We start from the raw sequence: 15,138 nt of genomic DNA, 5'->3' as shown, positions 1-15,138 counted from the left end.
GATGGGCACTTAGGCTGTTTCCAAATCTTAGCTATGGTAAATTGTGCTGCTATGAACATAGGGGTGCATATATCCTTTCTGATGGTGTTTCTAGTTTCTTGGGATATATTCCTAGAAGTGGGATCACTGGGTCAAATGGGAGTTCCATTTTTAGTTTTTTGAGGAAACTCCATACTGTTCTCCACAGTGACTGCACCAATCTGCATTCCCACCAGCAGTGCACGAGGGTTCCTTTTATTTCACATCCTCGCCAGCACTTGTCGTTTGTTGATGATAGCCATTCTGACAGGGGTGAGATGGTACCTCATAGTCATTTTGATTTGCATCTCTCGGATGATTAGTGACTCTGAGCATGTTTTCATATGTCTCTTGGCCTTCTGTATGTCATCTTTCGAAAAGTATCTATTTAGGTCCGTTGCCCATTTTCTGATTGGGTTGTTTATATTCCTTTTGTTAAGTTGTATGAGTTCCCTGTAAATGTTGGAGATTAAACCCTTATCAGAGATAACATTGGCAAATATGTTCTCCTATGCTGTGGGCTTTCATGTTGTTTTGTTGATGGTTTTTTTTTGCTGTTCAGAAGCTTTTTATTTGATGTAGCCCCATTTGTTTATTTTCTCTTTAGTTTCCATTGCCCTAGGATCTGTATCAGTGAAGATATTGCTTCGGCATATGTCTGAGATTTTGCTGCCTGTGGATTCCTCTAAGATTTTTATGGTTTCCAGTCTTACGTTTAAGTCCTTTATCCATTTTGACTTTATTTTTGTGTATACTGTGATTTTTTTTGATTTGTCCATTGAGGTTATTTTTATCATAAACGGCTTGACTTCCTATTTCTCCTCTCATCCAGTGTTGCAGGGAGTACTCAGTTCCTGTATTGGTAATTTTTGTATAGAATTTGAATATAAAATCCCAGTATTTTAAGCCAAGTAATGGAATCACACTGTAAAGATTTAACTTTCAATTTTCTTTATTCTTTCTTTTCTGCCTAATTTCTCCCCTGACACTCATTGCATTCTTGGCATATGTCTCAGACTGATGTAAAAGATCAGACTAAATAGAGCTAGTACTCTTTTTTTTTTCGGGGGGGGGGGGGCGGGTGGTCAGGTTAACCTGTTCATACTTTGTAGTGGTGTGGGATGGGGCACAGAAGTTATTTTGATCTTAAAATCTTGCTGACTCAGAGTAAGCAAATATTCTTGTTTATGTCTAAGGAAACTTAAACAGGGTAAAAAATGCTTCTTTGAAAGCAGTGTTTGCTTCAGGTGTTCAATAATTTGAGTAAGCTGTGTAAATATTCCAGAGTTGATTATTGAAGATTATGTGAATTTATGTTAAAGGTGACAGATGAGAGGGAGGTAGATATTAGGAAGCCAAGGAATGTGTGGTGCACATAGGTGTGATGTGACTATCTTCTAGTTGGCATCAAAGGAACAGGAGTGCTCTTACTGTCTAGATTACCAGTTGCTGTTGCAGAAATCCAATTTAAGGAAGACAAGATATCTTTGTGATTAACTTTCTACTGAGTTGCTTTAAGTGAAAACGATCTGCTCAACAGAGGAGAAGAGCGATAGCTTTGGCATGATAGTAAATAGAACGATGCATTAGGGCAATACATAGTTAGTCAGTGAGCTACACTGCAAGTTTGAATGTATAAGTAGCAGCAATTGACATAAATCACCAGGCAGAGCACTTTATAAAAGGCAGTGGTGCCCATCCTCATTTAGTGGGGGTGCATTCCAAAGGAAAATTATTTTATACTTCTTTAGATTATGAAATCTGTGACTTATATCCCCATATTTTAAGAGACATATTATCTAAGAAGTAACTTAAAGTAATGGTCAATATTTGAAGTCATTTCAGTGAATTTATGAAGCCAATAAAGCAGGCTAAGTACTTATGATTCTGGTTTTCCAGATTTTTATCATATGCTCAACATTGTTTCTAAAAGAAAAATTTCCTAAATTGTAAGTACTGATTTTGCAGTTAACTTTAATATTGATATAACAAAAATTCGAATTAAAATTTTGGATTGTAGACCCTATCATTGTACCAACAGGATTGTAGTGAGGCTCTGCCATACCCCAATTAGGGCAGATAAAGAAACATTTGATTGATTTGTTTTAAAATACGGTACTATTTTTTATATACTATTTGAAGTATTTGAAGTTAAATACACATTTTTTATATGATCCAATGTAATAGAATAAATCAGTGGTCCATGAAACACTTTATAGATCTGAATTCTGTACACAGAATGAAGGGCTATATTATTTTAGGAGTAATCCTTAATAATAAAAGCCTAATATGCTAAGTGTCTGGTCATCCATTCAACCAAAGCATAATATGCTAATGATATGCTAAGGCTGCTCAACCGCTCGTTATGATGTGCACTGACCACCAGGGGGCAACAGTCGACTGGTCTACCAGTTGCTATGATATGCACTGACCACCAGGGGGCAGATGCTCCGACCGGTAGGTTACCTTGCTGCTGGGGTCTGGCCGATCAGGACTGAGCAAGATGGACTGGACACATCCTGGAGCCCTCTTGCGGTCCCTCCCTGGCTGGCCAACCTCCCACGTCCCTCCCCAGCCCCAATTGTGTACTGGTGGGGTCCCTCAGCCTGGCCTGCACCCTCTCGCAATCCGGAATCTCTCAGAGGATGCCAGAGAGCCGGTTTCGGTCCGATCCTGCAGGCCAGGCCAAGGGACCCCGCTGGTGCACGAATTTGTGCACCGGGCCTCTGGTATCGTCATATCATTCATAAGGCCAGGTAGTCACCATGTTAATAAAATTTTCTTTTAGCTTCCTAGGCATAATCACATAATTCAGGATTAAAATGTAGCAACCTTTCCCTTTTCTTTTTTTAATCCTCACTCGAGGATATATTTTTTTTTATTTGAGAGAGAGAAACATCAATGTGAGAGAAATACCAATTAGTTGCTTCCCATAAGCACCTGACTGGTTTGGAGTCAAACCTCAGTCTAGGTATGTGCCCTGACCAGGATCTGAACCCACAACCTTTTGGTATACAGGATGACACACTCCAACCAACTGAGCCACCTGGCCAGGGTGCAACCACTCACTTTCATCACCAATTTCCTGACTGGGTTTTACCCTGGGGGAAAAAAAAGCCTACTTGTAATACCCAATAAATATTTACTGAGCTCCTATTATTTGTGACTCTTCTAGGCTCAGAAGTGAACAAAACAGACAAAATTTAAATGCCCTTATGAAATTTAAATTGGTGGGATGAGAAATAGTAAACAAGCTAAGTAAATAAAGTTATGGTATGCTGGTTGTTGCTGAGTGTTAGGAGGAAAAATTAAGAAAAAGCGATAGATAAAGGAGTAGGGTGCCAAGGGGTGGAAAGACTACCACCTGCCTATTATTCTAATCTTCAAAGTCCCTTAGCTAGGAAATCCTGCCCTACCAATCAAATACCAGTGGTTGGTTAATAATTTGTTTTGATTGTATTTTTCCCTTTCACTTATTCCAGAAAGTGGTCAGGCCCCTAGTATTCCCATGTCTCCTGGGAGTTTTGTTGTGGGGAACAAAAGCAGAGCTTGTATGTATTCTTGACCTGAGTTCCTTGAGGATGGGAAAGGTGGACTGGGAATGAGAGGCCAGTGCTTCTGAGAGGGACAGGCAGGAGCAGCACAGCAGAGAAGAGATTCTGTCAGACTTGGAAGAGGATAAAAGTCTGTCAGTGCCCTGGGTAGTAGCAGGACCTCAGAGAAGGATGGCAGTCTGGTGCACTCAGGGAGATTGAACCCATGCCATCATGGTTCCCAGCCTCTTTAAAGATTCTTTTGTCCAGCAGCTGTTAGACTGCCTGACTTCAAGGGACCTGAACAAAGATGTTATTCATGTAACCACTGTAGGTTGCAAAGTAATGATCTGTCCTCACTCTTCATTCACCACATTTTTTTTTTCCAATTTATGTGAACCTGGGAAAAGTAAGGGATGGCTCCAAAAATGGCTAATATCAATCATCCTTTTTGGATTAGGGCTTTCTCATTCAACTTAGCAAAAATAAGATACTGTGACATTGCGTACACATTCAAGTTTGCGGAGTAAAATGTATCCTGCTATAATGTCAGGCTATTATATTTTGATTAATTCTCATGTAGAGAAGCAATCTTAACATACAAAGCAGCAGGCCCTGGCCAGTGTGGCTCAGTTGGATGAGCATCATCCCATGCACCAAAAGGTAGCCAGTTCGATTTTTGGTCAGGGCACATGCCTGGATTGTGGAGAATGTAGAATGCAGCCAATTGGTATTTCTCTCTCCCTTCCCTTCTCTCTAAAATCAGTAAAAAACATATTAAAAAGTTATTTAAAAAATACAAAGCAACAGAAGACATGAATTTCTGCCAGATTACAGGTTTCTCTCCACTGGCTTTACTGGGTGGACAAACACATATGTATTCTTTTCCTTGAACTGGACACTCCATATCAGTGTATGGTGATAACACAAACCTTATTCAGTGAGTCGAAAGTTACTGAGAAGTGTCATTCAGCTTCTTCCTCAAATCCTGGGGAATGTAAAAATGATATTAAGGCCTTCTGTCAGCCAATAACACTTGACTGAAACAAGACCATATAGGACAGTAATTTACAAACTTTGCAGTTTTGGACACGGCCAGGAATTTTCTCAGACATAGTGCACTATCTTCCCCTGTCTAACCATTTGTTTAGTCTCCAACCTCATGCTTACTCCAAATATTTGCATGCTGTTCATCTATTAAGAATATATCTGTCAAGTATTATTTACTTTCATAAATTCACACAAATTTTTAGACTATTTATCTTCCTTCTCTTTCCTTGATGATTGCTTATTATTTCCCTCCACCCCAAATTTAATGAAACTGATTGAGAAAACTCAGGTTGCCACAGTAATATAAAAAGAATGAAGGACTTGATAACTGGAATATGAAGGTGCCCAGCCCTTTCTATAGTCTCATCTGAAGTCATTGATCTTAATTCTTGACTTCATAAGTTTTTAGCTCCTTGAAAATTTGCTAGTTACCTTGAAAACGTCCTAATTAAACGAATGTATTTAAAAACTTGTCTGTGTTTTGTTTTGGGGTGAGAGATAAGATGGAAGTTCTAAATTTATTAGGTATGGTCAAGTCTAAGTGAAAGGCATAGATCTTTAAAACTACAAAAGCTGAGGACAGCTTGGCCAGTGATGCCCATTGCTTACAGTATCACTGGAAGACTGAAAGAAACTGGAAATAATGGGTACCTTCTATACATTTAGAATGTTCACCTATCACTTCTTCAATTAAAAATCAAACTCGTGGAAAATGCAATCCATAAACTGACACTAATTCTGGAATTCGCAATTCTGAGTCAACTTTTTGAGTTTAAATGTTTAATTGTTTTACCACTAGATGGCACATACTTACTGATAAATTCTTAAAGACCCTCAGACAGATTTTCCAAAAAGCTCTTCAGTTACCCAAACTTAGCAAACTTCACTGTAACTACATATTGCATTGATTTTTCTCAAGAAATTGCTTTACCTTCAATTGTTTAGTGCTATATCAGATTTTTGGTTATTTTTCTCTATAACTTCTTACTTAGCATTCTTACAGCATTTGAGTTGCAGAAATGTCTTAAGGCAAATACTAGCTAAGATATCTTTAATTTAGTGTAAATTTTCTAATGTATATTGAATTGTATATCTCTACTTTTCATATTTTTCATGTGAAATAACTTAAAGAATGAAATTTAAAGATTCTGTGTACAAAGTAGATTTTTATTTGATTATATTGCTTCGCTGCTTTTAGACCAAATAAATCAATGTCCAGGACCACATGCAATTTAAGAACCAATTTCTGAATGCTTTTATAATATGCAGAGAGATTAGGCAAATGGGTACTGTGGAGAATACAAAAATGAAATATTATGTATTGCTTCTGTCTTCAAGGATCTTTCATTTTATGGTAGGAGATAGTCGTGAATGCAAATTAACTATAATATGATTCAGAATGTAGTAAATAATTAAATGAAAATATTAAGTGTAATGAGAACTAGATAGTAAATATTAATTTGGAGACTCCAAGAATAAAGTGGAATTTGAGAAGAGCCCAAGTAATTCTTACAGTCATTTTTTACCTAGAGAGTCTTCAGTTGTTTTTCTTTTCTAAATACATTTTTGACAAAACTAAATAAACATTTAGAGAAAAGTTCTGTATTCAAGTAGAATAACACTTATTGAGTGCTTCCTTCTCTACCAAACTGTCATCTATTATTTCATTGAATATTCATGAGACCTTTTGATGTATGTACAGCTATCCACATTTTATAGATGAAGAATTTGAGGCACAGAAAGTTTAAGGAACTTGTATGAATATGTCAGGTGTCTTCCATAACACCAAAACTAGATGTGAATTGAATTAATTTTCTTAAAATTAGCTTTTCAATTTTTGCCACTTCAGCATCATTGCTATATTAAGAGGGAATCAACATTATTCTAATAAATGTGTTAACATTGACTACTTTGTTATATTTGTAGCCTTAATTTTTATAACTTTCTAAGTTTTATGTGAATCATATTCAAATATCTTGAATCAAGAATATGACCCTTTTGGCTATTAACATGCAAAATTTCTACAACTTTTCTGTATTCTAAAATAATAATACAATAATAATCAGATATCAAAACCTAAATAATATATTGTATAATGCTTTAATTAGATTTGGGTCCAGCTCAACAGCTAAATCAAGTGCATATGCAAACACAATTATATATTTACAATGAATATTATTTTTCTATGTTTCTGTAGCCAGGAAAATGTGAAAATAAGAAGAAGAAGTGGTATATAAGTGCGCTACAAGAAGCATACCATCTTTATGGATATTCTCCTGAGCAAAGATTGGAAATGTGCTGCCTATCAAAACAGGGTATATGATTTTTAATTTTTTGCCACCCCAAATAAAGATTTACTCAGATCCATGCTTTCCAAAATGTGTATGCTCATGTAAAAATCTTTTTCTTTACTAGTACATCTTTGTCCACTGAAAAATTACTTTTGTGTAGATTAATAGTATATATTTTACTCTCTGAAACTATTTTCAAATGACGATACATACACTCTATTTATTTTTTACTTACTTATTTATTATTTTTTAAATATATTTTTATTGATTTCAGAGAGGAAGGAAAAGGGATAGAGAGACAGAAACATCAATGATGAGAATCATTGATTGGCTGCCTCCTGCATGCCCCCCCACTGGGGATCAAGCCCGCAACCCAGGCATGTGCCCTTGACTGGAATCGAACTTGGGACCCTTCAGTCCGCAAGCTGATGCTCTATCCACCTAGCCAAACTGGCTAGGGCCATACACTCTATTTAATACAGGGATTTTAATTGGTGTGTCTGTCATCTTTGCTCTTAGATTAACTATATAGGTCCTCTTGTATATTTCAAACCATATATTTCAAAATTGGAAACTATGGCTTTAAAATATATTCCTGGGGTGAACCTTTCATTGGATGTGCTGTAGTATTTCAGAATAAAGTATTTTTAAATAAATTCAAGACAGAGATGAAAGGTAATCCTCAATTATCTTTTTATTTTTTTATTATTTATTTATTTTTTTAAAAAAATATGTATTTTATTGATTTTTTTACAGAGAGGAAGGGAGAGGGATAGAGAGTTAGAAACATCGATGAGAAAGAAACACCGATCAGCTGCCTCTTGCACACCCCCTACTGGGGATGTGCCTGCAACCAAGGTACATGCCCATGACTGGAATCGAACCTGGGACCTTTCAGTCCACAGGCCGATGCTCTATCCACTGAGCCAAACCAGTTAGGGCTCAATTATCCTTTTAATTAGGTGAAAAAATATAATATTTTCAAAGAAAGTTTTTTTAAATTATAAATATTTATACATAGCTTTTTAAATGGATTCATAATAAGGATTATAGTAGGTATAACATTTTTAAACTCTAAAAAATTATGATTATCACATAAAATGTTGATTTTCAATAAGCTTAAATGTTTTTAAATGTTTCTTCTTAGTAATCATAATAATTTTCTGTCTTATGAAGGCCCCTTTTCACTTTATCACAGTAATTTTTTTCTCCTTTGGAAAAGTTTAATATATACATTTTAAAACTTACATGTGAAAACATTTTATTTGAGAAAATCCTATATAATAAAAGCCCAGCAACCAAAACTGTGGAATGACCAGAATGACCAGAGACCAGAACACTGTGGCCCCTCGCCCAGGCTGGCCCTGCCCCCGCCCCCCAGGAGTGCTTAGGCGTGATCAGACAGGCGGGCGACTATTTAAGGGTGATCAGGCAGACAGGCAGAGGTGGTTAGGGGTGATCAGGCAGGCAGGCTAGCAGTTAGGAGCCAGTGGTCCCGAATTGAGAGAGAGATAACCGGCAGTTGGACATCCCCAAAAGGTCCCGGATTATGAGAGGGTGCAGGCAGGGCTGAGGGACCCCCCTCTGTACATGAATTTTGTGCACCGGGCCTCTAGTGTTTAAATATCAATCCAGCCCCCTAACTTTAGATTTTAAAGCAAAAATGTAGGTTAGAAATGAGTAGAAAAAGAATAACAAGACATTACTCTGACTTACTCTTAAGACCAGGAAAAGAGACATTTATAATCATAAATGTGATTTTATTCCTTGTGCTGTAAATATAATGTCTCCGTTATTAGCAACAAGGGTTGAATTCACTCTGTTGTCACAAATACAATTATATGCTTTGCATGGACTATAGATTTCTAATATGTAACCAAAATAATATTTGAATAATTTAGTTTTTTAAAACATTAATGCCTGAAGTAATATAGTCATTTACTTTAAAAATTATACTACAGCCATTTCACATGAGCAGTAGACCCACTCTTCAAGTAAGTTATGGAACTGTCTTTGCCGTTGTTGTACATGGCGGGGTATTTATGTCTGAGTCTTTGAGCATGGGTCCTCTCTGCGCTTGTCCAGAGAGACAGGTTATTTTCTCTCAGGTCTGCAGCAACAGAACATTTTCTACTGGAAGTCTGATGATTTTTGCATGTAGAATCTGATGTGATTCAGCCTGATTATTAAGAGCCTTATGTCTAAAGCCTTTCATTTTCTCTGAAGTAGCAAAAATGGAGGGGCGGGGACAGACTACTATGAGTGCAGTCTTTGCCATAACTGTCTCCCTCCCTTTCTTTCACCCTTCACTATCTCTGTAATAGACAATTTAGTCCTATGTCTGCTCTGCTTTCAGGGTGAATTCTAGTATGCATTTAGCTTCTTATTCTGTTTAAAAGTAGTGTGAGAGATAATTAGCTACTATTTAGATACTTTACAAAAGGTGAGTAACTCACCTGCAAACCATTTATTTAATCCCAGCAACTTTGAGGATATCTTCACTCCAAAATGTCTTCTTCCAACCCAGAAATAATTACTACTAAATTTTGGGCCTCATTTCTTCCTGCCCTGCAGAAATTGGCTCACGATTATGTTTGATGCCGCTCTTTCTTTGTTGACATCTACACAGTCAGTAAATGACATGTAAATATAGACCCAGTCAGACTTTGACAAATTTTAAAGTCCTGTCCACATGATTTGGTTGTCCTGTATCTGTTGTATTGACTATTACTCCCAATGAGTGATTCTTCTGCTGGGATTAGGAAGCTTTTTCTTATATTGGAACATTCATTATAATTATATTTTTAAAACGAGTGGTCTCTTTATAATTGAGCCTTAGGATTTTGTATTATTATAGAATTAATATTTTCTTACATGCTCTATATTTTAGAGTAGATGTTCCTATCTCTACCTTTTTTCAGAATTATTTTTTAAAAATAAACTTAATTTTTTAGAGCAGTTTTAGGGTCACAGCAAAATTAGGCAGGAAGTACAGTTTCCATATGCTCCTTACCTCATCACTATCAACATTCCTCATCAGAGTAGTGGATTTGTTACAATCGATGAACCAACTTTGACACATCATTATCCCCCAAAGTCCATAGTTTACATTAGGGTTCGTTATCTGTGCTGTACATTCTATGGGTTTTGGCAGATGTATAATGGCATGTATTCACCATTGTATTATATCATACAGAATCATTTCACTGGCCTAAAAGTACCCTGAGTTCCATTCCTCCTCTTTCCCCATCTCTCCACCAATAACTGGCAGTCACTGATCTCTTTACTGTTTCCATAGGTTTGCCTTTTACATAATGTCATATAGTTGGAATCAGATAGGATATAGCCTTTTCAGTTTGGGTTCTTTCACTTAGAAATATGCATTTAAGTTTCTTCCATGTCTTTATAGCTCTTTGTTTTAGCACTGAAGTTTATCCATTGACCTACTGAAGGACATTTTGGTGGCTTCCAAGCTTTGCCAGTTATGAATAAAGTTTCTATATACGCCCATGTATAGATATTTGGGTGGATATAAATATTTTCAGTTCCTTTGTTAAATAACAAGGAATACAACTGCTGGATCATGTGGCAAGAATATGATTAGTTCTATAAGAAACTGGAAAATTATCTTTCACAGTGCCTGTGCCATTTTGCATTCCCACCAAGCAGTGAATGACAGTTCCTGTTGCTCCACATCCTCACCAGCATTTGGTGGTGTCATTGTTCTGGATTTTGACCATTCTAACAGGAGTGTTGTGGTATCTTATTGTTTTAATTTGAAACTCTTTAATGACATTTGATGAACAGCCTTTTTCATATGCGTTTGCCATTTGTAAGTCTTCTTTGCCCGTTTTTTATTTAATCCAGTTGTTAATTTTCTTATTAAGTTTTAAGAGTTCTTTGAATACTTTATTTATCAGTCCTTTATCAGATATGTATTTTGCGAACATTTTCTTCCACTCTGGGGTTTATCATCTCATTCTCTTAATGTCATTTGCAGATTCATAATTTTTATGAATCCAGATTATTATTTATTTTTTATGGACTTTGCTTTGGTGTTATATCTAAAAATTCATCAGCATACTCAAGGTCTTCTAGATTTTCTTCTATGTTACCTTCTGGGAGTTTTATTGTTTTGCATTTTAAATTTAGATGTGTTATCCATGTTGAGTTATTTTGTGTGAAAGATGTAAGGTCGGTGTCTAGATTAAATTTTTGGCACGTGGATATCTAGTTGTTGCAACAGCATTTGTTGAAAATACTGTCTTTTCCCCATTATATTGCCTTTGCTTCTTTGTCAAAGATCAGTTGGCTGTATTTATATAAGTTTATTTCTGGGTTATCTAATCTATTTCATTGTTCAATTTTTTATTAGCTTTCCCAATACGCACTGTCTTGATTATTATAGTTTTACTAGAGGCCCCTATGCACCGGTGGGGTCCCTCGGCCTGGCCTGCGCCCTCTCACTATCTGGGACTCTTCAGGAGATGTCAGAGAGCTGGTTTCAGCCCTATCCCCGCAGGCCAGGCCGAGGGATCCACCGGTGCATGAATCCGTGCACCAGGCCTCTAGTATGCATATAAGATCTTTGGTTAATCTCTTTCCGCCCTCCCCTCTTCCCTCCTTCTCTTTGAGATTCATCAGTCTGTTCCATGTTTCCATGCCTGTGGTTTCCGCTCCTGCGTTGAGTGTCTGCCCCCTGGTGGTCAGTGCGTGTCATAGCTACTGGCCAGTCGGCCGGTCGGCCGGTCCCTTAGGCTTTTATATATATACATAGATTATAAGTCTTTCAGTCAGGTAGAGTCAGTCCTTTGACTTTGTCCTTTTCGTTATTGTTTTAGCTATTTTGGACCTTTGCCTTTCTATATAAACTTTAGAATCAATTTGTTGATTTCCACAAAATAACTTGTTGGGATTTTTATTGAGATTGCATTGAATCTATAGATCAAGTTGGGAAGAACTCACATCTTGACAATATGGAGACCTCCTATCAACAAATATCTATAACTATATCTACATTTATTTTGTTCTTTGATTTTATCAGAATGCTTTAATTTTTCTCATATAGATCTTGTTGATTTTTGTAAGATTGATGCCTAACTATTTCATGTAAATGGTAATGTGTTTTTAATTTCAAATTGATGGTAAATAGGACTTTATGTATTAACCTTGCTAAAAGCTACACAGATTATCATGTCATTTGTGAACAAAGTCGCTTTTATTTCTTCTCAATCTGTAATCTTTCTTTTCTTCTCTTGTCTTACTGCATTAGCTAAGAATTCCAGTACAATATTGAAAAGAGTAGTGAGGGGGAACATTTTTTATTTATTTCTGACCTTAGCCAAAAAGCTTGGAGTTTCTCACCATTAAGTATGATGTTAATTATAGTTTTTTTTGGTAGATTCTCCTTATCCAGTTGAGGAAATTTTACTCTATTCCTAGTTTGCTGAGGGCTTTTATTCTGAATGCATGTTGGGTTTTGTCTCCTTTATCTGCATCTAATATGATCAGGTAACTTTCCTTCTATAGCTTGTTGACATCATAGATTACATTAATCGATTTTGAATGTTGAACCAGCTTTGTACACCTGGGATAAGTTCCACTTGGTTGTGGTGTATAATTCTTTTTATACATTGTTGAATTTAATTTGCTAATATTTTGTTGAGATTTTTTGCATCTATGTTCATGAGAGATATTAGTCTGTAGTTTTCCTGTTTTGTCTTTATTTGGTTTTGGTATTAGAGTAATAATGGCCTCATTGACTGAGCTAGCAAGTATTTCCTCTGCTTCTGTCTTCTAAATTAGTTTGTAAAGAATTGATATAATTTCCTCCTTAAATGTTTGGTAGAATTTACCAGTGAACCCTTATGGGCTTGATACTTTTTATTTTGGAAGGTTATTATATTGATTCAATTTTAAAAGTAATGTTGGCTGTTTCTTCTTGTGTGACTTTTGGCAGAAATCTTGGAAAGATTGGGACTTATAGTCAGATGGGTCTGGCCCCACTTCATGACCTCAGGCAGAGTATTTAACTTCAATGTCCTCAACTGTGAAGGTGGGATGGGCTATATACTTTGCAAGATTATCATGAGGATTAAATAAAGTAATGTCTATATAAAGTCTTTATCTCGTGTCTGGCATGTAGTAGATATGCAAGTAGAGGTAGCTGAGATTTGATTTCAGATCCTACATACTCTAGAGCAGCGATCACCAACGGGTGGTCCATGGACCACTGGTGGTCCGTGAGGTCCAAAAGGTTGGTGATGGCTGCTCTAGAGCACACAAACAGACCAGAATCTAGAAATAAGATATATGTGATGCTAAATAAAGGACATCCAATCAACCAGTCAGACTTAAGAAAACATGTTTGTTAAATCAGTATACAAATCCCTGATGTTATTATTATTAGTTTTGAATTACTGTGTTCTACTCAAATCTGGTAAGCTGAGTGTATTAGCATTCCGATCAAAAGAACCACTGAAAACACATATCACAGTATTAGAAAGTGGAACATTCTGATTGTGTAATTTTTCATTTATTTAAACAGGAGCATAGGTACTTTTTTTGAAGCAGCCATATTTTATTATCTTACAGATAAATCCAAAGCAGATGACAAAATTGCTGTCATGGCCAACAAAAAGGTAAGATGATGGTTTATGATGTAAAGTGTACAGACTTCTAGAAATTTAATTTTATGGTTATATCAGTGTTACAGAATTATCAGAAGTTAGAATAGAAAATTTTAATTTAAATACAAATTTTATTTTATTTACATTATTGTTCACAAGTATACTCTCATATACTAAAATATTTTATTTTTTATATGCCATGTTATAATGTGGGCAATCTCATGGAAAATATAAACAATTCATATTCACAGCTTAAGTGATATTTACCTTAAAGTTAAGTGAGAACAGCAGCCATTTGAATGAATTTAAACCTATAATTCTTTTTTTTTTGTGGGGGGGGGGTTTATAAAGTCACTAGCATTCTTAAAGAATTTGAAAAATTTAACACGTCATTCAGTGTATTGTGTGCAGAGAGATGTTTAACTGTACTTACTGTCAAAACTATGATAGGGATAGGATTAACCTTGACATTGTCTTCAAGAGACAATATTCTTAATAGGATACCACTGAAAAAAGCAGAGTCAATGCTTAAATTCTTCTGGACAAATAATATATTGGTGTCATAAGAAAAAGAATTGTGATTGAAAGGAAAGCCTATACCTGTAGTATTTTTTGTGTTGGTGCAGAGTGGATCCAGGGAAGGTTGAGTGTAACCTGGGGGAACAGAAAAGGATGTTGGGCATGAACCAAGATGAATAGGCAATGAGGTGAACATTTTTTGTTGTGTATTCTGAATATGTATATTTAATGAGTCCTTTTAAAATCAGATTTTATTTTACTCCTTTGCTTTGGGCTTGTAAAAAGAATATGGACTTTTTACTTGTTAAGTGATATTGATGTACCTTTGCAGAGAGGGATGCAATATCATAGAAGGCAATGGTGCCCTTTGAAAAAGAAAAGAAATAGGACTTGTGTGTCTGTCTGAAGATTTGGACAGGATTATTTGAGGTAGTATAGGATTGTTAATGTGGATGGAATTGTTTATTTCAGTCTCTGCTAAAGGATACTTAGAATAAAAAATGACAGAGTTAATAATAACTAGCATTCTATATAATAAAGAAGTAATATGCAAATTGACCATCACTCCAACACACAAGATGGCCGCCACAAGATGGCCGGCAGGGAAGGGTGGTTGTGGGTGATCAGGCCAGCAGGGGAGGGCAGTTAGGGGCAATCGGGCCAGCAGGGGAGCAGTTAGGCGTTGATCAGGCTGGCAGGGGAGTGGTTAGGGGGTGATCAGGCTGGCAGGCAGAAGCGGTTAGGGTCAATCAGGCAGGCAGGCAGGCGAGCGGTTGGGAGCCAGCAGTCCTGGATTGTGAGAGGGATGTCCAGTGGGATTGGGCCTAAACCAGCAGCCGGACATCCCTCGAGGGGTCCCAGATTGGAGAGGATGCAGGCTGGGCTGAGGGACACACCCCTTCTCCCCCTGCACAAATTTCGTGTACCAGGCCTCTAGTTATTATATATTGCTTTACTTTTTTTTTTTTTTACTAATCTTTATTGTTCAGATTATTACAGTTGTTCCTCTTTTTTCCCCCCATAGCTCCCCTCCATCCAGTTCCCCCCCTGCCCCTACCACCCCCCCCCACTGTCCTCATCCATAGGTGTATGATTTTT

General features: G+C 36.6%; 1 protein-coding gene across 3 annotated transcripts in view; it reads left to right on the top strand.

Moving 5' to 3' along the window:
• The window catches only part of ZCWPW2 (zinc finger CW-type and PWWP domain containing 2), a 61,476-nt gene that overhangs the window by 16,036 nt on the left and 30,302 nt on the right, over window positions 1–15,138 (top strand). For 2 of the 3 annotated variants that reach the window (XM_054729688.1, XM_008156820.3), the window contains exons 3-4: window positions 6,799–6,916; window positions 13,487–13,533. In XM_054729688.1, coding sequence (XP_054585663.1) covers window positions 6,799–6,916; window positions 13,487–13,533 — 165 coding nt within the window. The remainder of the gene's footprint in view (window positions 1–6,798; window positions 6,917–13,486; window positions 13,534–15,138) is intronic. The other variant, XM_054729689.1, reaches the window with a different exon arrangement.

The sequence above is a fragment of the Eptesicus fuscus genome, chromosome 18, assembly GCF_027574615.1.
Source record: "Eptesicus fuscus isolate TK198812 chromosome 18, DD_ASM_mEF_20220401, whole genome shotgun sequence".
Lineage (NCBI taxonomy): Eukaryota > Metazoa > Chordata > Mammalia > Chiroptera > Vespertilionidae > Eptesicus > Eptesicus fuscus.
Note: the sequence above shows the minus strand (reverse complement) of the source record. Positions and strands in the feature narration are given on the sequence as shown.